At 47.7% G+C, this 22,031-nt stretch overlaps 1 protein-coding gene across 3 annotated transcripts in view; it reads right to left on the reverse strand.

Annotated features, from left to right (window-relative positions):
- CNKSR3 (CNKSR family member 3) overlaps positions 1–22,031 on the reverse strand; it is a 225,828-nt gene that overhangs the window by 144,726 nt on the left and 59,071 nt on the right. For 2 of the 3 annotated variants that reach the window (XM_066596055.1, XM_066596054.1), the window contains exon 2: positions 15,184–15,347. In XM_066596055.1, the coding sequence (XP_066452152.1) occupies positions 15,184–15,347 (164 nt within the window). Of the gene's footprint in view, positions 1–15,183; positions 15,348–22,031 lie in introns of those variants that run through there. The other variant, XM_066596056.1, reaches the window with a different exon arrangement.

Here is a 22,031-nt window from a genome sequence, read left to right on the forward strand (position 1 = left end):
ATTTTATGAAGAATTAGGTCCAAGATAGCAGATCCCCTTGTTTATACCTTTTACCCTTTGGAAGATAAAGTGGTCAGCAAAAGTGGATAAGAATTTGTTGGACCTATTACTTTTCCCTTCAAGAGATTCCCAACAAATGTCTGGATAGGTAAAATCTTCTATTTGTGTAGAAACATTTTAGTTAGTGATGGGTGTCTCTTGCTCCTCTACTTTCATTCTGAATTTTTTGTCTTTTCTTTCTTTTGACGTCTAATAGCAAGGTTCCAATTGTATTCATTAGATGTATATTTTTGCCTGGCCTTTCAATTCCCTTCCCATATTGTTCTAGTTTAAAGGGGTTATCCCGCGAAAGCAAGTGGGTCTATACACTTCTGTATGGCCATATTAATGCACTTTGTAATGTACATTGTGCATTAATTATGAGCCATACAGAAGTTATCAGAAGTTATTCACTTACCTGTTCCGTTGCTAGCGTCCTCATCTCCATGGTGCCGTCTAATTTTCAGCGTCTAATCGCTAGATTAGACGCGCTTGCGCAGTCCGGGTCTTCTTCTTTACTGAATGGGGCCGCTCGGCCGGAGAGCGGCTCCTTGTAGCTCCGCCCCGTCACGTGCCGATTCCAGCCAATCAGGAGGCTGGAATCGGCAATGGACCGCACAGAAGCCCTGCGGTCCACCGAGGGAGAAGATCCCGGCGGCCATCTTCAGCAGGTAAGTAAGAAGTCACCGGAGCGCGGGGATTCAGGTAAGCACTGGGCGGTTTTTATTTTTAACCCCTGCATCGGGGTTGTCTCGCGCCGAACGGGGGGGCTGTTGAAAAAAAAAAAACCCGTTTCGGCGCGGGACAACCCCTTTAAAGCTCTTCTGATGTGTATTAACCCCTTAGTGACCAAACCTGTTTGCGCCTTAATGACCAGGCCAAATTTTGCAAATTTGACACGTGTCAATTTAGCATGGAAAAACACCACAAAGGTTTTGCATATCCAAGCGATTCTGACATTGTTTTTTCGCCACATGTTGTACTTCATTTAGGTGGGAAAAAAAGACCGATAGAATTTGCGTTTATTTATTAAAAGCGCCAAAATTGGGAAAATGTTGAAAAAAATCGTCATTTTTTCACATTTCCAACTGCAATATCTCAAATATGTGCAAACATAATATAGAAATTTTTGCTAAGATATATATTTCCATCCGTTTATTTTATTTTGGGCGCACATTGGAAAAACTTTCGTTTTTTTTAACCATTTAGGAGACATACAAATTTAACATTACTTTTTAGCATTTTGAGGAACACTTTGTTTTCCTACACCAAGCCAAGATTGGAAAGGCTCATAGGAGACAAAATGATAGATACCCCCACAAATGACCCCATTTTAAAAACTACACCCCTTAACGTATTCACTGAGGGGTGTCATGAGTGTTTTAATCCCACAGTTTTTTTTTAGGAGTCAATTGAATTTAGAAGAGAAAAACAAAAATTTCATATTTTTGCAAATATGTCATTTTAAAGACAGGATTTTTTTCTATAGTACACATGAAAATGAGGATTTGCACCCCAGAATGGATAAGCCTGTTTGTCCGGTGCTCAGAAACATACCCATTGTGGCCCTAGTATTACGTCTGTATGCACAATGGGGCCCAAAATGAAAGGAGCAACTGATGGCTTTCGGAACAGAAATTTTGCTTGAAGGAGATTTAGTCCCCATTGCCCACTTGTAGAGCCATTGAGTGACCAAAACGATGGAGAACCCCCACAAGTGACCCCATTTTGAAAAGTAGACCCCTTAACGAATTTATCTAGGGGTACGATGACTTTTTTGACTTTACAGTTTTTGAATGAATCTAAGCCAAGCAGAAGGAAAAAATTAGGATTTTCATTTTTTTGGCAATTGTGTCAATTTAAAAACAGTTTTTTTTGTCCAGTGTACATAGGAATGAAGACTTTCACCCCAAAATGGATACCCCCGTTTGTCCTGTGTTCAGAAACATACCCATTGTGGCCCTAATCTACTTACAGGACACATGGCTAGGCCCATAATGGAGGGAATGCCCGCTGGATTTCAGGGCAGAACTGAATAAATTCCAGGCCCCATTGCCCACTTATACGGAAAAAAAATTGACTTTCTAAAAATAATCCCCCCCACCCCCCAATGTTTGGCATTCCCTAAATATTAGATAAAGGTAATAATATAAACTGCGTTTTATGTCCGAAGACAGGGGTAATTACGGAGGCTGGTTGGGTTGGGCACATGGGGCAAGAAAACCGGGTATGCCCCCTCCTCTCATGCTTTTTGGGGGTATTTCGCAGCCTCAGCGGCAGGTATGGGGTGTAAAAAGTGGCGCTCTGTGAGGCTTTGTAATCTTGCTGCGGTGCAGCGGTCTCGCACAGAAGGCGCTCAACAAGCTGCTCCTGGAACTGCATGAAGTCGAGCGTTCCAGGGGCTTCTTGTTAAATACGTATTACAGGTAGCGGTCTGAATAACCCCAGGCTCACACGGCTGTATGCGGAATCTGCTTGCGGAGGCCCGCAGCGGATTCCAGCTGTGAGCCCGGCTGTGACCCTGCGTACGGCCGCGTAATGTACTGCGCATAACTGTCTACTCACACAGGCAGTCATGCGCGCAGTACACCGTTGTTTGTTTTTATTTCCCGCGCCGTCGCTTAGAGATGACCCGGGTACCCGCAGCCCGTACACAATGTGTTTGCACATGGGCTGCGGGTATATCCGCGGTCATAGAGCACAATGGGCTCTAGGTCGCGGATACCCGCGGTAAAATATAGCATGCCGTGTTCTGTTTCTGCGAGTGGATTACGTAATTCCGACCCACTAATTGGGGGGAATTGTGTAATCCAATGCATGCGATTGATCCGTGGATTACCGCTGATCAAGCGCATGTAGAACCCGTAATTCCTCTCCGGCCTAATGTTAGATCGCTACTTTATCACGTGACTGGGGACCGCTCAACGAGGCCTCCGGTCACTGCTCCAAGCACTCAGCGACCGTTGGTCACTGGGAGCAAGGAGATTTAAAATTTCCTGGGCTCCCCGGCTCCTGCAAATGTGTCCGGCATCTTGCCGGCGGGCGCAGGCGCAGAAGCCGGAAGGGTCCATGGAGGATAATCGCATCTGGATTCAAATGCGGAAGCCTCCGAAAAGATGTTTCATCTCCTCTCACTGATCGCATCGGTGAGGGGAGATGAAACTTCCACTTTTTAAAGAACTTTTACGTGATCGCCGTTATCCAATGCATAATGGCGATCACGTGACCAGTTACAGCATACCGCGGCTCCCCGTGACATCTCCAGGCTCTTGGCTACCTTTGGTAGCCAGCAGCAGGGAGATTTTAAATTTCTTAGGCAATATTTCACTTTTGCGCATGCGTCCGCCATCATGCTGACGGGCGCATGCGCAGAAGCTGGGGTAAGGTCCGCGGATGACCAATCCCATCAGGGAACAAATCCGGGGACCTTGGGTACGTAATTTCATCCCCCCTTGATCCGTAAGGGGAGATGAAACTTTATAAACTTTTAACTTTTTTTTTTTTTTTTACTGTTTAACTTTATATGATCACCGTTATCTGATGGATAACGATGATCATATGACAGGAAACCTCATACAGCGGTCCCCAGTCATATCTCCCTGCACTCGGCTAACTGTGACAGCCGGGTGCAGGGAGGTTTTGAATTTTCCGGGCTCGCCGGCCTTCTGCGCATGCGCGCCACATCGCAGAAGCCAGCCGGGGGTTCGGAGACCGGCCGGAGGACAGGGAGGAAGCGGGGTGAGTATTTTCACCTTCCCTCATGGATCCAATCTATGAGGGGAGGTGAAACTTTACTTTTTTAAAACTTTTTTGCAGTTTCCCGCGATCGCCGTTATCCATTGTATAACGGCGATCACGGTACCGAGGACTGCTCACCGCGGTCCCCGCTGATATCTCCTGCCTCCCGGCTACCTACAGGAGCTGGGAGCCAGAAGATTTTAAATTTCCTGCGCCGCCGGGCCTTCTGACGTAATGCCGCCTGGCGCGCATGCGCAGAAGGACGGCTACGGGGCCCGGAGCATCAGGAGGGCTGGGAGCAGCGTGCCGGACCCGGGTGAGTAATTTCAGCTGCTCCGATGGATCCGATCCATCAGGGCAGCTGAATATGTCCCTTTTTTTCAACTTTTATTTACTGTTTTGCAATCGGCGCTATCCATTGGATAGCGCCGATCGCAATGCCGGGGGGGGGGGGGGGGGGGGTGTCAGTACAGCCCGGGATGACAGCTCCATGCTGTCACCTACCTGAGGACACCGGACACCGACAGCATGGAGCTGTCACGTCCAGAGCCCGAGGGGCTTTATTCTCTGCAGGACACATGTTTTCACGTCCTCAGAGAATAAAGCCCACTTCGGGAGGAAGTAAAAACACTATGGGCTGGTCGTTAAGGGGTTAAGGCGCATGCCAAATACATGCTTTCCTGGCTTTGTAATAAGGAATTCATCATATATGCAATTTACTCTATGGTCTAGAAAAAATGGATTATACCCACCTGATAATCAGGTTTCCAGTAGTCTCCACGACAGCACCAATGAGATCGCCTCCTCCTGGTAGGACAGGAACATACTGAGAGGTTAAAAGCTCCCCCCCTTCCCCACTTTCCTCAGTGGATTCTAACGAATTGCCGGGGCAGGAGCTAAACTTAAATTTCTTCCCCTAACCGGGGTTTTTTTTTTTTTTCTTTTTTTTTTTTTTTGAATTTATATATTATATTACTTTCTTAGGGGGGGGGGAGGTACGGGTGCTGTCGTGGAGACTACTGGAAACCTGATTATCAGGTGGGTATAATCCATTTTTTCCCCCAGTCGTCTCCACGACAGCACCAATGAGACGTACCAACTAAAGTTTATTAGGGTGGGATTGCTGCCGAGAGGACTTTGCGGCCGAAGGCCATGTCCTCGTCCTGCTGCACTTTTACCCTATAGTGTTTAGTGAACGTGTGGGGTTTTTTCCAGACTGCGGCCTTGCAAATCTGCTCGACCGAGGCTGAGCTGTGTTCGGCCCATGAGGACGCTACTGCCCTTGTGGAATGGGCTTTAAGAGCTAACAGGATCTCCTTCCCGAGGGCCTTATAGGATTCTATGATGGCCAGGCGGATCCACCTGGCTATGGACCTTTTTGCTGCTTTGTTACCCTTATTTGGGCCACTAAACTAGACGAACAAGTTGTCGTCCCGCCTCTAGTGGCTCGTTGTATCTATGTAGGCTAGGACTGCTCTCCTAACGTCCAGACAGCTTAGGGTTCTTTCCTCCTCGTTTTTTGGGTTACTGAAAAATGAGGGGATTATTATATCCTGGGACCTATGAAAATCTGACACTACTTTTGGCATAAAGGCCGGGTCTGTTTTAAATATTAGTTTGGTGTCTGCGATTTTCATGAACGGGTGGCGGATGGACAAGGCCTGTAGCTCGCTAACCCGTCTTGCGGAGGTGATGGCTACTAAGAAGATGGTCTTGATTGTAAGCATTCTTATAGGTAGCGCCTCGATTGGTTCGAATGGTACCGCTGTCATGGCCCCTAGAACCCAATTAAGGTTCCAGTCTGGAAACAGGTTTATGGGCCTAGGGCGTAGTCTAGCTGCCGCTGTTAGGAACCTGTGGACCCATCTGTCGTCTGCGAATTTTGTGTCGCAAATGGCGCTAAGGGCTGAAACTTGGACCTTTAGGGTGCTTGGGGAGAGGCCCATCTCTAAGCCCTCCTGCAGGAATTCTAAGATTAGCGGAGTGTCGGGGATAGAATCCCCGCGATCCCTTCCCTGTCTCCATGAGGAAAACCTTCTCCAGACCTTCTGGTAGATCAGGTGGGTCGTCTTTTTCCTACTGGACATTAGGGTTTCTACTACTTTCTCTGAGAATCCTTTCTTTCTTAGTGAGGATTCCTCAAGAGCCATGCCGTTAAATGGAGTTTGTCTAGGCCGGGGTGGTTCAGTGGCCCCTGCGATAGAAGATCTGTCCAGGTAGGGAAGGTGACTGGGTCCTGGACGCTCAGTGTTGCCAGAAGACCGAACCAGCTTCTTTTCGGCCAGAAAGGGGTCACCAGGATTAGCGTGCATCCCTGGGTTCTGAAGTGCTGTAAGACCCTGGGGATTAGTGGTATGGGAGGAAAGGCGTAAGCCAACCCTTGTCCCCAGTCCTGGCCTAGGGCGTCTACTGCTATCGGACGATCTCCTGGCCGGAGGGAGAAAAAGTTGCCTACTTTTGTGTTCTCCCTGGTTGCGAAGAGGTCCAACTGTGGGGTCCCCCACCGGTTGGTTAGGATTCTGAATGCCTCTGGGGAGAGGGACCACTCTCCTGGGTCTATTTGCTTCCTGCTGAGGAAGTCTGCTTTTCCGTTTAGTGTCCCCTTCAAGTGGGTTGCCGTGATCGAGAGGATCCGGCCCTCCGCCCAGTGAAAGATTTTCTGTGTGATGCTTTGCAGTGCGGGAGATCTTGTGCCCCCTTAGGTGTCGTATATGGGCGACCGCGGTGACATTGTCTGACAGTATCTTTATGTGTTGGTTCTGTAGCGAGTTGCCCAACTGCTGTAGAACCTGCCAAACTGCCTGTAGTTCTCTGTAATTTGAGGACTGTTCTTTTATCCTCTGAGGCCAGGGACCCTGAAAGAACTGGTTCCCCACATGCGCTCCCCATCCACAGGCGCTTGCGTCTGTTGTGATGTGGATGGCTGGGTTTTGTAGCCAGTGAACCCCTCTCCGCAGGTTCTCTGGGGATGTCCACCAACGCAGGGATGTTTTCGCCCTGTTTGGGATGTACATCCTTGCTCCTAACGAGGACTGCCTTTTGTCCCATGAGGATAGGACTACGGCCTGCAGGGCTCTGGTGTGGGCCTGGGCCCATGCTACGCCTGGAATGCATGATGTCAAGCTCCCCAGGAGAGACATTGCCTCCCGAATTGTGCAGAATCGTCTTCGTAGGAAAGTTTTGACTATTCTGCGGATTTTTTGTATTCTCTCCTCGGGTAGGTAGGAGCATTGCGATTCTGAGTCGAGAGTTATTCCCAGAAACGTCTTCTGCTTGTCGGGATCTAGGCTGGATTTTTCCTAGTTTATGATCCATCCTAACGATTGGAGAAGTTCTAGCACTGTCTCCAGGTGTTTTGTTAGGAGTTTTTTGGACTCTGCTATTAATAGAACATCGTCCAGGTAGGGTACTACTAGGATCGATTTTTCTCTCAGGTGGGCGGCCACCTCCGCCATAATCTTGGTAAAGATTCTGGGGGCTGAGGATATCCCGAAGGGCAGGCATCTGAATTGGTGGTGCTCTATTCTTCTGCCCATGTCCACTGCGAACCGCAGGTATTTCTGAGACTCTTTGTGGATCGGAATGTGAAAATAAGCGTCCTTTAGGTCGATGGACGCCATGTAGGCTCCTCTGGGGATCAACTTTATTGTCGAGGAGATGGTTTCCATTTTGAATCTCCTGTATCGGACGCAGGTGTTCAGGTCTTTCAGATTTATTATCGTCCGGTGTTTCCCGCCGGGTTTTTTTACTAGAAAGAGCCTGGAATAATAGCCCTGGGTTTCCTCGTTTCGTGGTACGGGAGATATTGCGTTTAATAGTTGCAAGTCGCGCACGCTTTGCCTTAGTAGATGTAACTGTTTTTTTGAGGCTTCCGTGGTAATAAATTTCCTTCTGGGGACGGACACTAGCTCTATCTGGTATCCGTACTGTAGGATCTTTGGGATCCATGGGCCCCCGCAGATTGCGGCCCATTGATCCACAAAGCTCCCCAGCCTTGCCCCTACGGGGATGGCGTCAGGGTCTCTGCTTCGGCTCCTCCTGGCGGGGGTTGAAGAGGATATTCCTTCCTCTGCCCCCCTTGGGGTAACTCCAGCGGCCTGTCTTGCCCTTGCCTCGGTAGGCCTCGGGCTGCTGCATTGGAGCCCGGGAAAAGGTCTTCCCTCTCTGCGGCTTTTCTTCAGGGAACCCTTTTTTTCTGTCGGCCGCTTTTTCTAGAATTTTGTCTAGGTCCGGTCCGAATAGAAATTGGCCGTAGAATGGAAGGGCACATAATTTATTTTTTGAGGCCAGGTCGCCTGACCATGATCTCAGCCATAACACCCTTCTGGCTGAGTTAGAGCGGGCTGTGGCCTTTGCTGAAAGTTTGACGGTCTCGGCCGCGGCGTCCGCTAGGAAGTTAGTTGCCATGCGCAAGATGGGAAGGGAGTTAAGGATCTGATCCCTCGGTGTTTTGTTGGTCAGGTGTAGTTCCAGCTGCTCTAACCATACCCCCAGGGTCCGCGCCACGCAAGTGGCTGCGATCCCTGGCCTAAGGATGTTTGCCGCTGCCTCCCCTCTGCCTTGCGATCCATGGGGTCTTTTAGCTGTGCGGCATCCTCAAAGGGAAGAGTCGTCCTCTTGGCTACCTTGGCCACCGGGACGTCTACTTTAGGTATTTCCTCCCAGCTTGCGCAAACTTCCTCTTCCAAGGGGTATCTCCTTTTTACGCCTCGAGCGGAGAAGGAACCTGCGTCTGGTTTACTCCACTCTTTCTGAATTATTTTAGTAATATTTTTGTGGACCGGGAAGGTATGTTTACGCCTCTCCCCAAGTCCACCGAATATTTCGTCCTGTAGAGTCCGCGGCTCTCTGGGCTGTTCCATTTTTAGCGTAGCCCTGACTGATTTAATTAATTCCGTCAAATCGTCTTGATGGAATAAATATTTCCTGTAGTCCTCCTCCTCTGAGGACTCCTCGGCCGCCTGTTCCTCTTGCTCTGATCCGATGGAATTCTCGGAATCAGAAGGCTCCTCGGGAACATACGCCTTTTTCTGGCGTTTTTCTGGCGGTGCCGGCTGTGACGTTAGAGCTGATCGAACCTCCTCCTTCACCAGCTTCCTAACGTCATCCAGGAATCCCCCCGATTCCTCTCTGACTAGCCTAGCCACGCATGCCTTGCATAGAGGCCTCTGGTACGTGGCTGGCAGTCTCGTCCCGCATTCCACGCATTTTCGCAGTTTTGTTCTGGGGGGGATGTCTTTTTTATCCCCCTGACAAACAAAGCATTTTTGCGGGTAAACATGCAATTTTTCCATATACAGCATACTGGATATTTGCATTGTATTTTTGCCGCACTGGCTACTTACGGCCGCTGAGGCTGAGGTTTCAGCTGTCTCTGGGGCTGGAGCACTCATTTCTATACCGGTGCTGCAGACACCCTGCGACCTGTAGTGCTGGTGTTCTGGCTTCTCTCAGGTTCCTATTTGAATTTTCGCGCTCCTGCGCTAAGCCCCGCCCCCTCCGCTCCTGATGCAGACGCGATGACGTCATCGCGCTGGACACGTGACGCGGCGCCCCGCCCCCTGCCGTCAAAGGGCTTCCTGGAGCGCCGCGCTGTAATTTCTGCTGGAGGACGAGGGGGACTGAGGCTCCCGCTTTGTATCCCCCATGGGCCGTCGCGGGAGGAACCTGGCCCGGGGGTTACCACCCCATGTGGCGTCCCGGGAGTCGTCTGGCTGAGAAGGGAGGACAGGGTGAGCCACTGCCTTCCGATCCGCCTGTATGTATAATTTCGCTGGCTTCTCCACCAGCTCCTCTCAGCGATCCTGCCTCCTGGCAGGAGAGGAAGACACTGAGGAAAGTGGGGAAGGGGGGGAGCTTTTAACCTCTCAGTATGTTCCTGTCCTACCAGGAGGAGGCGATCTCATTGGTGCTGTCGTGGAGACGACTGGGGGAAATCCAGATCTTTGCTGACGGTATCATCAACATAGCCAGTATCCTGTTTCATCTCCTTATTCCATGGCAATCCACTGGGAGGATGAATGAGAAGACTACCTGTGCATCCAGTTCCTTCACCTTCCTGCCGAGGTCTTCCAAGTCTCTGCAGATAGTTGTTGGGTTCTTCATTGAAGTGCCATTTGTCCCTACATGTATTAATAGGAATGGGTAGTTTTCTGTAGAACTAAAGAGTCTTGACAGCCTATCAGACACATCTTTTATTTGTGCACCTGGAAGACAGCACACCTCTCGTGAGGTGTCAGGTCTGCAGACAGCAGCCTCTGTTCCTCTCAATAGGTAATCCCCCACAACCAGCACTTTCCTTTTCTTCTTCACAACAGCACTACTTTTTCTCCATCCAAGAGGATTGCAGATGCTTACTATACTGTTCTTTAAGGGCAAAGTCATATTTTATTATACCTGTTTGGCGTTCTCCTGCGTGAGAACCAGGTACTGGTTCCTGAGCAGAACGGGTGCTGATCCTGTCAAGAGGCTATTGAGTTTTGAGGCAGTTAAACCCTATCATCCCTTCATTTTTTGTCTACAGGAAACACAATTAACTCAAGATATGCTGAATCTACTTTGTAAATCCTAGGTAGGGCATAACTATCATATATCATATTCCGGATGGGTTAGCATGCTGATAAATATATTCAGTTTTCTTGTTATTACATTAACCTTTTCCAATCCACTGTCTGACGTCTGAAGACATTATGATTTAAGGCTGTACAGCTCTGATGTTGGAAGACGTCCATTGGGTTTCTCTTACTGTATATTGCCAGCCTCTCTGCTGTCGGAGCCTATCCAATGTGTCACCTCATGCAGTACTGGCTTTGGCCAGCAGATAGCGCCATTGTGTAACGGCAAAAAAAAGAGTAAGCCCCGTAGGAAAACCAGGATACAAATTGGATTGGAAAGGGTTAAGATTGACTCAGGGGTGCTTTATTTGCCTACATTGTAAGCTATACAACTACGACCGCATTATAATCACTGTAACCATACCCACGCCTTACAATAGTGGCATTCTACGCTAAGTATTAGATTATGTGGTAAAAAAATTGTGTATTTCTAGATTTATAGCATGGACTTTCAACTATGTGATAGACCCAAGTTAGGATAAGATGTAAATGGACAGCACTACGGTGAATCCAATGCGGACTCCACTTGGATGCTTCTTACAAGGAGATGCTTCTTATAGACATCTGGAGAGTTAGACATGTTGGAGTTAAGCAATATTCTTGTCACTCAAGCACTTACTGCTCACCTTCATACATTGATCAGAAACAGGGCAAAGTGAAAATTCAATTGCTCTAAACCTGTCTGTGCAACACATCATTATGCACATCCAGATCACTCTCCTTTGAAAACATAGTTTACATGAGCTGACTCAGCCACTTCGAGGAGCAAACGATGGAAGATAAACGCATTCTGCTTGAATGTAGTTAACATCCCATACATTTTGTCCTATACAGCGGAAAATGTCAAGGGTGCCCCCTCCCTCCGCTCCTGTTTGCCTTGGCAATAGGGCCACTTGCAAGCGTGATTAGGGCACATCCTGACATTGGAGAAACTTGGAGCTGTCGTTGGAGTTGGCCATTTCAGTTATTAGGGAATTTGGCACATTTTCAGGCCTTCTTATTAACTGGAATAAATCAATCATTATGCCAGTAGCCTAGCCCAATCTAACGATCCAGTTGGCTCATGCACCCCTGGTTTGGGTCTTCATTTAAAAACTTAGACATATATGTTGGGAGACATATTTTGGACTAGGTTGAGTTAAACATTGAATGGCTCTTTTTACGAGTCAAGCAGCAGCTAGCTGTGCGGTTTGATTTGCCCCGGCCAGTGAAAGGTAGAGTAAACCTGCCCAAAACTATTTGGATGCCGCAGTTACTCTATTTATAGCATAGCTCCACGCTTTGGATAGTCCAACACTTAAGTTATAGGGTAAATAGCCTTATTAGAGACCTTGGTTGACGGCAGTAATGTCATTGCATAAAGTTGGAGGTATTTGGGCTTGCAAAGGTAGAAGAAGGATAAGCTCTTCCCAATCCTAAGGCAGGGTTCACACGGGGCGGATTTGCCGTGGAAATTCCGTCTGGAGTTTTGCCGCGACAAATCCGCCTGCGGCTGCTAATCCCAAGGTTAGCTGGCCATGTGGACCAGATTTCTTGGAAATCTCGTCCACATGGTAAGGTGAATCTGCCGCGGCAAAGCTGGCAGAAGCCGGCGCTGCAGCGCGGATTCACCGGCCACAGCATGTTCATTTTTCTTCTTCTTCCGAGGGCCGCGCTCTCCTCTATGAGAGCGCCGTCCGCAGCGGAAGAGCGAGTGGCCAGGCCGCTTCAAAACCCGTGGCTGCAGCCAAACCGCGAGATTTCCGCCGGGAATCTGCCCCGTGTGAACCCAGCCTTAAGAGTATTACTTAGCTGCTCAACTGCAGCACTTTTGGGGCTGGGAGTCAGAGGAGATCACAAATCTCCTTGCAGCTCTAAAAGTGCATGTATTTGAATGTGATGTGCAGTACTTTCCCCACATAATGGGAATATGCATAAAGTGTGGTGAAAGACCAGAAATATATTGGGAGTTAAAGGTTGTACACAATTTATGTCTATATGAGGAACTCCTTGGCTTCCTCACTTGGCAGATTTTGGATAGCAGGAAGCTAAAGCTATCAGGCGTGTTTCTCAATTGATGCAGATCGACTATTGACCCTTTTAGATTAGCCAATTTATCATTTGAATGAATGATGGCTCATGTGCTCTGCTTATACATGCAGATACATTGTTGGCTCATACAAATGAGAAATCATCCAGTCTTTCACATTCGGGGTACAAGTGAATGAGAAGGACTGAATGAGCGCTGTTTAAACCTAATGAGAAGTCAACGCGCTAACAATGATTTTTATGCCTGCAGAAAATAAACCAGTGAACGATTATTGCTCACTTTCGCTCGTTTGAATGTTTTTGTGAACGATAGTCATTCCGTCTAAAAGCACCTTACAATCGTTGCATGCTAATAAGGCTGAGTCAGCCATTGAGTTTTAGGGCTCGTTCACACAACGATTTTGACGCATATTACACACGCAATGCACAGCTGATTGATACGCAGTGAATGGAGTCAATGAAAGTACATGTACTTTTACTGAACGTGGTTTTCGTGCGACGCAACTTTTACAGTAGGAAGTCCTACTGTAAAAGCCCTAAACTAAGCCCTAGCTGCATAAAAAAAAAAAGAACAGATCACCTAGGAGGCGCTGCCATCTCCCCGTAAGTCTTCCCTAAAGCTTCCCGGCGGTTGCTTGAAGTCCTACTGCAGACCTTCTTGGTTGGAACTTTGAAAATCCCCGCCTCCAGGAAGCTCTGCCTTTAATTGGTTCCCGAGAACGCAGCTCAGCCAATCCGCTTGCGATTGGGGGTTGCTTTCCCCTGTAACTGGGGATCCTATGGATGCCCCAGCTACAGTGGGAAAATGTCAAATAAAGTTAAATAAAAAAAAAAAAGTGAATGTCCCCCAGAGGGCTTATATGACGTCATGGGGGACATAGATAGTAAAAAACACAATTCCATACATCAGTAAAACAAAATAACAGAATAAAACAACAATACATACATAAGAAAGAGTAACACAAAGCAGACGCTAACAAAAACCGTCGCCGTATGCGCCCTATAAACCAAAACCATACATACATACTATATATCAAAACGTCCGAAACAAATAGAGGAACCCGTTCCCATACTTTATTTTAGTGTAAATATAAAAATAAATTTTTAAAAAACTATAAATGTTAAAAAAAAAATCATTTTTTTTAGCATTTTACCCCCAATAAAACAAAAAAACGGAAAAAAAAGTCAGTGAAAAAGATATTTTAAAAATAGTCCTACATGTCACAGAAATAAAACGCAGCAAAAATTATTTTGGTAGCTAAAGGAAAAAAAAATGGAGCAGTAAAACCGCCACATGGGTAAAATCCCTAAAAAGTGTCTGGTCCTTAAGGTACAAAACAACCTGGTCCTTAAGGGGTTAAAGGAAGAGCGTTTCTAATGTCTCTTATACACAGAACGACACTCGGGCAAACGACTGCACAAGTGCTGACATCAGGTCTAAGGTTGTCAGGGCTCGTATCGAGTATTTAGGCTGCCTGTCCACAGGCGAGCTTTCATGGCAAGATCCGCGGCAATAGATCGCCCACGGATCTCGCATGACACACTTTCCATAGGCTAACTATGGAAACTGCAGGCCGAAGTCCACAAGCGGAGAATCGTAGCGATTCTCCGCTCGTGGGATTCAAATCGCGGCGTGCCGCGATTCTCCGCAGTGAGCCTGTTAGATAGGCTTGTCGTGGAGACCAGTCAGTGCTCCCCCCTCCTAGCGATATTACGTCCCGGCCGTGGACAGGCACCCTTAGATAGACACAGACTTCACTTCTGGATTGTGGACTTCTCGCTCAGCATTTCACCTTCTATGTGAGGCACTGAGTGGGGAACATTTACACTAAACCACAAGCCTGCAATCCAGCGATCGTTTTTAAGCTGACCGAAAATCAGCAATAACAACTTGAGAATGAATAGGGAGCATTTACACTGCACGATTATCGCTCAGATTAGTTTGAACGAATTTCAAGCGATAACTGTCTCGTGTAAACGGCTCAGAGGAGTTCTAGAATCAGTAAAACAACCTTGGTAGATGAAAAGCATCACAATGGGACTTCAAATAAAGCCTAAACAAAGGTGGTTTTTCCTGTCTGGGCGTGTCATTCATACACACAAATAAGGGGGATGGAAGGCAGCATTCCTTCATGCCAAAAGTCTATACAAGCCTTGTAACAATGACTGGGAACTAAAAGTAGAGCCGAACTCCATGTACAGACAACTGTTTCAGGGTATTTGCTCTTCATGTGTCTACAGTAGGAGTCTGGCTTTGCAAGTGTGAGGCCAGGGACAGAAGTCAGAAACGCTATCTTTTTTCCTTAGGGAGAGCACCTAGATGGTGACTGAGCAGATCTATGGATTTTTCTGACATGGGGAAGTTTATACCGAGATACAAAAGAGAGCACCTCAGACACAGAGACTGTCCCTGCTAGATACTCACCTGCCGGGCTCTAGGGAGATGTTAAATTAATAAATACCATCTCTGTTTTAGATGAGGAGAAAGGGAGGATGGATCGAAGACCCCTTTTAAGCCAGAGTGGACCATTGCAAGACAATAATTCATTAGAAGAGTTCTCTAGGACATTAACATGGCCTATCTTTATATCCCACCGGGGCATCACCAGTCACAGTGCCCATAACACCGGAGCTCTGGCCCGCTCAGTCTATTCAGTGGCATGGACAAAGCTGCAGTAACCGGCACGGTCATACTCCAATGGACTAATGAAGCAATAAATCATATACAGTCACACAGACATCAGATCTGTGCAGAGCTACTCACCAAGGCACAGAGAAGATCAACAGCCTCAAGAACAAGTTCTTGGTGACCAATTCGTGTGACTCCAAGTTCTTCCAGATCCTGATGAGATATTTTTAGGAGCTGTTCACCATTAATCTTCTCCCTTTCTACACTTGGGACATACAGCTGCAACGAGTCATCAAGTCCTACATTAAAAAAAAAAAAAAAAGTATTACTGTAAGCTGTAGGTCTAGAGGAGTTATTATATCATTTCACAAACAAATAAAATATATACCCTAGTAAAATGTATAGGCATTTCTTAGTGTATGAATATATTATTAACTAATTATAACTAATCCCATTGTCAATGCGAGATTTCCCCCCACATACACTGACACTGTCCAATCAATACCAATACTGTCAGTCTGTATAAGGACACACACACTATAGCCAGGGTAAAAAGTAATCCCCAATTAACAATTATTCATACATTTTCAAAGGAGAATAATGCCTCCTTCCCACGAACGGATTTACGCCGCGTAAATTCGCGGCAAAAATCCGCTGCGTGGCCCCCTGCTATTAGGTTCTATTGAACCTAATAGCACAATGCTCACGATGCGTAATTCCACCGCGGAATTACGCACAGCGATTTCTCCCGTCCTCACCCGCAGCATGCTCTATTTGCTGCGGGTGAGGACGGGCTGTACGCGCTGATGGCTTCCATTGCAGTCAATGGAAGCCGTCCGTTCACGCTATCTCCCGCTGTAACCAGCGGGAGATAGCGTGAAAAAACGCTTCCCCACCTACCGCCGCAGCGTCATTTGACGCGGCCGGCGCGTCACGTGACACTGCCGGCCGCGTCACGTGACGCGGTGGGCGTGTCACATGACGCGACGGCGGTGGGCGGGGAAGCGTTTTCACGCTATCTCCCGCAGGTAAGTATAGGGGCTCTGGGGGGCGCCGTGACGGGCTTCACTGCGTAATATTACGCGGCGGAGCCCATCACGCTCGTGGGAAGGAGGCCTAACAGAGGAATACTACAATGCAGAGTCATAAGAAAAGCTGCTCCAGCATTGTTATGTTGTGGGGATGCAAGTACAGATATTCCTTAGTAACAAGAACACAGGAATGCTTTAATAGCAATGGAGGGAGGGGCTATTTTCACAGTGGGTTTCCCTGTACTCTCAGCCTGCATGCTGACAGATTTGCAGACACTGTGATACAGTTCTTCACAATCTCTGTCTCTCCTGCTGTTACACCCTGTGGGGGTGTGTCTGTGCACACAAATAAGGAAGATGGAACAATACCTCTGCAGTGCCACCTATTGGATGGCAGATGCAAATCAATGTCAGAGATGATACCCATCCCGACCTTCTGTGTGCACGTACAAAAATAATGGGTTTAACTATCCATTTGGTCAGAATGTCTCTAGATGCCCAATCGTCCTGGGAAATCAGGAAGGTAGGCATTCAGAAACTGCCTCACTGCTCATTGGGCCAGAGACAGTTCAATGCAGCATGGAAAGTAAGGGCAAGGAACTATTCTCACTACTCACAGAAACAAATTATGGTCTGAAATTGGATGCAAACTATTCCTACAGGCGTTTCAGGAATACGTCTGCCTGTCCACGGGCAATGATCCGTGAGTGATCGATCACGCTCTGTAAAGCTTTCCATAGGGTTGCTATGGAAAGCGCAGCGCCGACGTCCACGAACGGAGAATCATAGCTATTCTCTGCTCACAGGATTTAAACCGTGGCATGCTACGATTGCCGTGATTCTTATTTCAGAAAGCTGTCAGTGATATTCCGCCTCGGCCGTGGACAGGGGGCCTACATGTGAGTAGACTACTTTCAAACCCTCCGATTCTATATAACCTGTGGTGGAACAGACCGCATTACAACACTCTCTGGGATTTGGACAACTTTGCTCTTCAGGACAGAGCTCAAAGTCTCCTTTGGTTAATTACCTTTTTCTTTCCATTATATTACCAGACAGACAACTATAACACTTAGCCAAGAGCTGGTGGTCAGTACCGTGTCCTATACCATTAAAAGGCACTTGCAAAGTGAAGGAAACTCTGACATGAAAAGGTCTGGCAGACCAAAGCACACTACACAATCAGAAGACAAGTTTTTGAGAGTCAACAGTTTGCGTGATCGTTGCCTCACAGCACAAAATTTTCAAGCACAGCTTAATGCAGGTAAAAACAAACAAGTTTCCATTTCAGCTATGAAGAGAAATGGAAGCATGCTTCCTGGGTGTGTGACATCAATTGTCAAACACGTGAAACACCATTGCGCTAGTTTGGGATGAACTGGACAGAAGGGAGAAAGCAAAGCAAAACTAAATTCAATGGAATTAAACATTTCTGCTATTTCCCCATTGACTGTGCTATTTGTTTCGTTGGAAAAACAGGAATGAAATAGAACAGAATAAAATGGAAACATTTTAGTCTTTTAAAAACAGAAACATTTAATTCAGTTTTATGTCCGTTTTTCAGCTTTTCAAACAGAACAGAGAAACGGAATTGGTAAACTGGCTAATGGCAGAGTGAATGAGCCCTTACTTCTGCAATGAACAAGTGCAGACCACAATCGTCCAGGACCAGACCGACATCTAGCAACGCATTTAGCATTCTTGCTAATTGCCTTAAGGCACATTTAAAGGGGTTGTCTCACGAAAACAAGTGGGGTTATACACTTCTGTATGGCCATATTAATGCACTTTGTAATATACATCGTGCATTAATTATGAGCCTAAGGCCGCCTGCAGACGAGCGGGTCGGATCCGGCAGCGAGAAATCTCGCCGCGCGATCCGACCCCAGAGCCTGCAGGGACGAGCGCGTACTCACCCGCGCCTGGCGGCCCCGGCTCTTTGATGTGCCGGCTGCCGCGCAGCCGGCGCATGCGCAGACCGGAGCCGGCGGCCAGGTGAGTGCGTGCCCCGCACAAAATTAGAACATGCCGCGGTTTGTTTGCCGCGCGAGATTTCGCGCGGCCAAACCGCGGCCGTCTGCATAGGAGTGCGTATTGTAATGCACTCCTATGCAGACTTTCAGCGGCGGAAATCCCGCGGCGGGATTTCCGCTCGTCTGCAGGCGGCCATACAGAAGTTATTCACTTACCTGCTCTGTTGCTAGCGTCCCCGTCGCCATGGATCCGTCTAATTTCGCTTTCTTCTGGCGTTTTTAGACGCGCTTGCACTGTGCGGTCTTCTTCCTGGTGAATGGGGCCGCTCGTGCCGGAGAGCTGGTCATCGTAGCTTCGCCCCGTCACGTGTGCCGATTCCAGCCAATCAGGAGGCTGGAATCGGCAATGGACCACACAGAGCCCACGGTGCACCATGGGAAAGGACCCGCGGTGCATCGTGGGTGAAGATCCCGGCGGCCATCTTGGTGAAGGAAGAAGTAGGAAGAAGGAAGACGTCGCAGAGCGGGGATTCGGGTGAGTAATATTTTTTGGTTTTTTTTTTTTTTAAAACATCCATTGGGGTTGTCCTGCGCCAAACAGGGGGCCTATGGAAAAAAAAAAAAAAAAAAAACGTTTCGGCGCGAGACAACCCCTTTAAGCACAACGATTATCGCTCAAAAGATGTCTTTTGAGCAATAATCATTGTGTCATTTACAGCGCAAGATGATCACTCAAGATGAGCATCTTGTGCTGCGAGCGGGGGATGCAGAAGACAAGCGGGGTTGTCCCCGCTTGTCTTCTGCATCCAGCTGTTTTCTGCATGTGCGGGCTATGGAGAACAGAGCTGGACCGCTCTGTTCTTCATACCTAGCCTGTCATCAGGGAGTGGGATACAGCTGAAACAATAGCATCAGCTGTATCCTGCTATGAATCCCTGATAAGGTTCATCGTTGTCAAGACAACGATGAGCGACGGCTTAACGAAAACTGCACGATGTCAGTGCAGTTACACACAACGATTATCGCTCAAAAGAAGTCTTTTGAGCGATAATCGTTGTGTCTAAATGGGCCTTTACACATAAAAAACATTCAGTCTGTAAACAATACAGCCAATCCAATTTCAGCAGCTACTGTTAAAGTTCCAATGGATTGTGTTGCTGCAGAGTTATCCCGCACCCTGGATAACTTTCAATTGACTTGGCATTCCTGGATAGTCCTCATTGTTTCTCTTTCAGTGGCTTACATGAAAATACTGTAATGACTTTCCTAGGCAAGTGCTGTGCCAGATCTCTTATGTAATTCAAAGCGGGTCCAGTATGTCTGGTAAACGCAAATCTAAGCCCCCACATTTCACAAGTCACTCAGAATGGGGTAGGATCATTTTATTTCAAGTTATCAAAGCAACACACTCAATGTGCTATGGGTGAAAGGTATAGTCTTTATATCTCAGCCCTAGTTAAAGGCTTCTCACCTGGCCAACCAGAGCACCATCTACACAGACAAGGGGCAACGGCACAGAAACAGCCAGTCTGCTGATGAAGGGTGGTGGGCTTTTTCTTTTGGAGAAGACTCTGGCTTGGCTTATACTCTTATGGACCTTCTACATGGAACGATTGTTGTTCAAGCTCCCATGGAAATCTCATCAATAATCGTCCCGTGTAAACACATAATGGAGACGGGACAAGAATTGCTCAGTTATTCAGGTTCTGCATGCAGAAAACTGAATTATGCGCCATTCAGTGTAAACAGCAGTCCGACAATTCTGAAGGACTGTCTGCTTACTGTGACTGGAGGGTTGTGTGTGTGTGTGTACGTGGGTGGGTGGGAAGCCCCTCGTCCGCTTCACCTCTATGCAGGCAGTGCTCTTAGTGATGTCAGTGATACTAGCGAGCATTACTGGAACGAGTGTTAGGCATTGTTTGCCCGACAGCTTGTCCTGTCTAAAAGTACCATTAAATATGTTGTGAAGACCTGCTGAAAGGTTCAATATGTACTTACAGGGAAGTTACCTGGTGTTGTGGGGTATTATTGTACCTTGATGCTACCGGAAGCTAGGGGTTTGACAGGAGGATCGCCCGTCACAGCCCTAGTTCCCGATTGGCTAAAGCCTTGAAGGCCCTAGCCGCACAGTGTACATTGCTTGTTGCCGACTGTGGTGTCTTAGGGTGAGGGTTATTTTTCCATTTAGGTTTACATTATGAGCTGTAATTGCAAAAGGAACCCTCACCCTAAGGCACCAGGAACGGCAACAAGCAATGCAGAGGCTTCCTCTGTGACTCGCTTACCGCTCGTCACTGCGCTGCTTGTATGGGATGCCTCCCGGCCGGCCGGAGAAGGGCTCAGTGACGCCCGATGACAGTGTGTTGCGTCCCTGTTGCCAGCTGCCTGCTCCGAGCAGCCCACCGCCTCTGTAGTCCGTTAAGGCCGTTTCTCCGTGCATTACTGCCCATGTCCCAGCGGCGGCGCAGACACTCCTGCTGCTGTCCCGCGGCGCACTGGGATCCGTGCTGTAATGCTGCTGTACTGTGCGTCCGGAAACCTGTCATAGTGGTTTACCCCGGCGCTGTCCCCTCCATCCTGCGGCGGTGATGTGAAGGTGACATGCGGGGGAGAGGGGGGGGGGGGGTGTTCCGCTTGTGGGCCGCAGGAAAAGCCCTTTCACGGTGCTTTCGCGTCAGTGTTTTGTAGCCCACACTCCAGTACAACAGTGAGGGGGGTTCTGCTTCTGCCTCCGTAAGCCCCTTGCAGCGGGGTCCGATGTATGCCTTTTAAGCACATGTTTAGTGACCTTCCAGGATCTAGAGCCTTGGCAGCTGGGCAGCCAGATACAGGGGGCGTCACCCTCCTCCCTGTCAATCTTGACTCCACCAGCAATTGCTGGTGGTGTTAAGATACAATAATACTGTGCTGGGGAAGTACTCTTCCACCCTTTATTTGCATACAACAGCAAAGTGCTTGAGAAAGAGCTATATGGACCCAGAAACGCGTTGTCTTGTATATTCATTACTTTTACAAAACCGGCTGTGATTTGAATATTTTTGAATTAAGGAGTGAGCAAAGAATTGCAATTTTCTATGTAGCTAATGTGCATTGTGCACTACTTTCTGCTTGGTGGACTATGATCACATAAGGAACGCTGGCCAAGCAGAAAGCAGGCATAGCGCATTGGTAGTCTGACACTAGCAATACACTATGGGAATAGGCAGTTTGAAGCTTGCTTCGCTTAGTTTGGACCGCTGAAAATGTGACCTGGAACAGCAGATTAGGCAGACTACAGAGAAGAGCAAGTAATATAACCCCTCCCACCTGGCCCGAGTACAAAATCCAGTCTCTAAACTGGAGGGTCGCTTTAAACCAAAATCTTAAAAGGTTTCAATCACTTTACATTATGCAATGATTTAGCCATATTCAGGTAAAACGGGGAAAAAAAACCCTGTAATTAAAAAAGTTAAATGACATTTATTTTCTGAGATACACACACTGTAAGGAGCCTGAGCACCAAACAGCCCACGTAAAGTCATCCAGTATAAGCAATCAGCCCACACCTGGCTCGTCTTGTTCTAACACAACCTATGTGAACACATCCATGTGATAAGTCAGAAAGCCGCACCTGCAAACCAGACAAGTCTGGGCAGCGGCTTCCATCCTGGCAGAAAACCCTGCATTTCATGCCGTTCTCTTACAATGCTCTGCTTGTTAGTAATGTGACGACCTCTCGACCGCTCCCGGCACTGCTGCTTGGATAGAAGTGTTGGGATAGCCATGGTATTCTTGCAGTTAGTGGCCCGCCAAGTATTTGTAGACTCTCAATAACCTTTACCTTCTACACGATTAAGTGGTTACCTTACTGCACATATACAGACATATCACAACAGTGTTGGCTCTTATTTCTGATGCATTTCATCACATTTCTTGCCAGATCGCTCAATGACATTAGAAAAGATATAATAACCAATGCCAGGAGAGCCATGTTCCATTT

The sequence above is a fragment of the Eleutherodactylus coqui genome, chromosome 3 (genome assembly GCF_035609145.1).
Source record: "Eleutherodactylus coqui strain aEleCoq1 chromosome 3, aEleCoq1.hap1, whole genome shotgun sequence".
NCBI classification, from domain to species: Eukaryota; Metazoa; Chordata; class Amphibia; order Anura; family Eleutherodactylidae; genus Eleutherodactylus; species Eleutherodactylus coqui.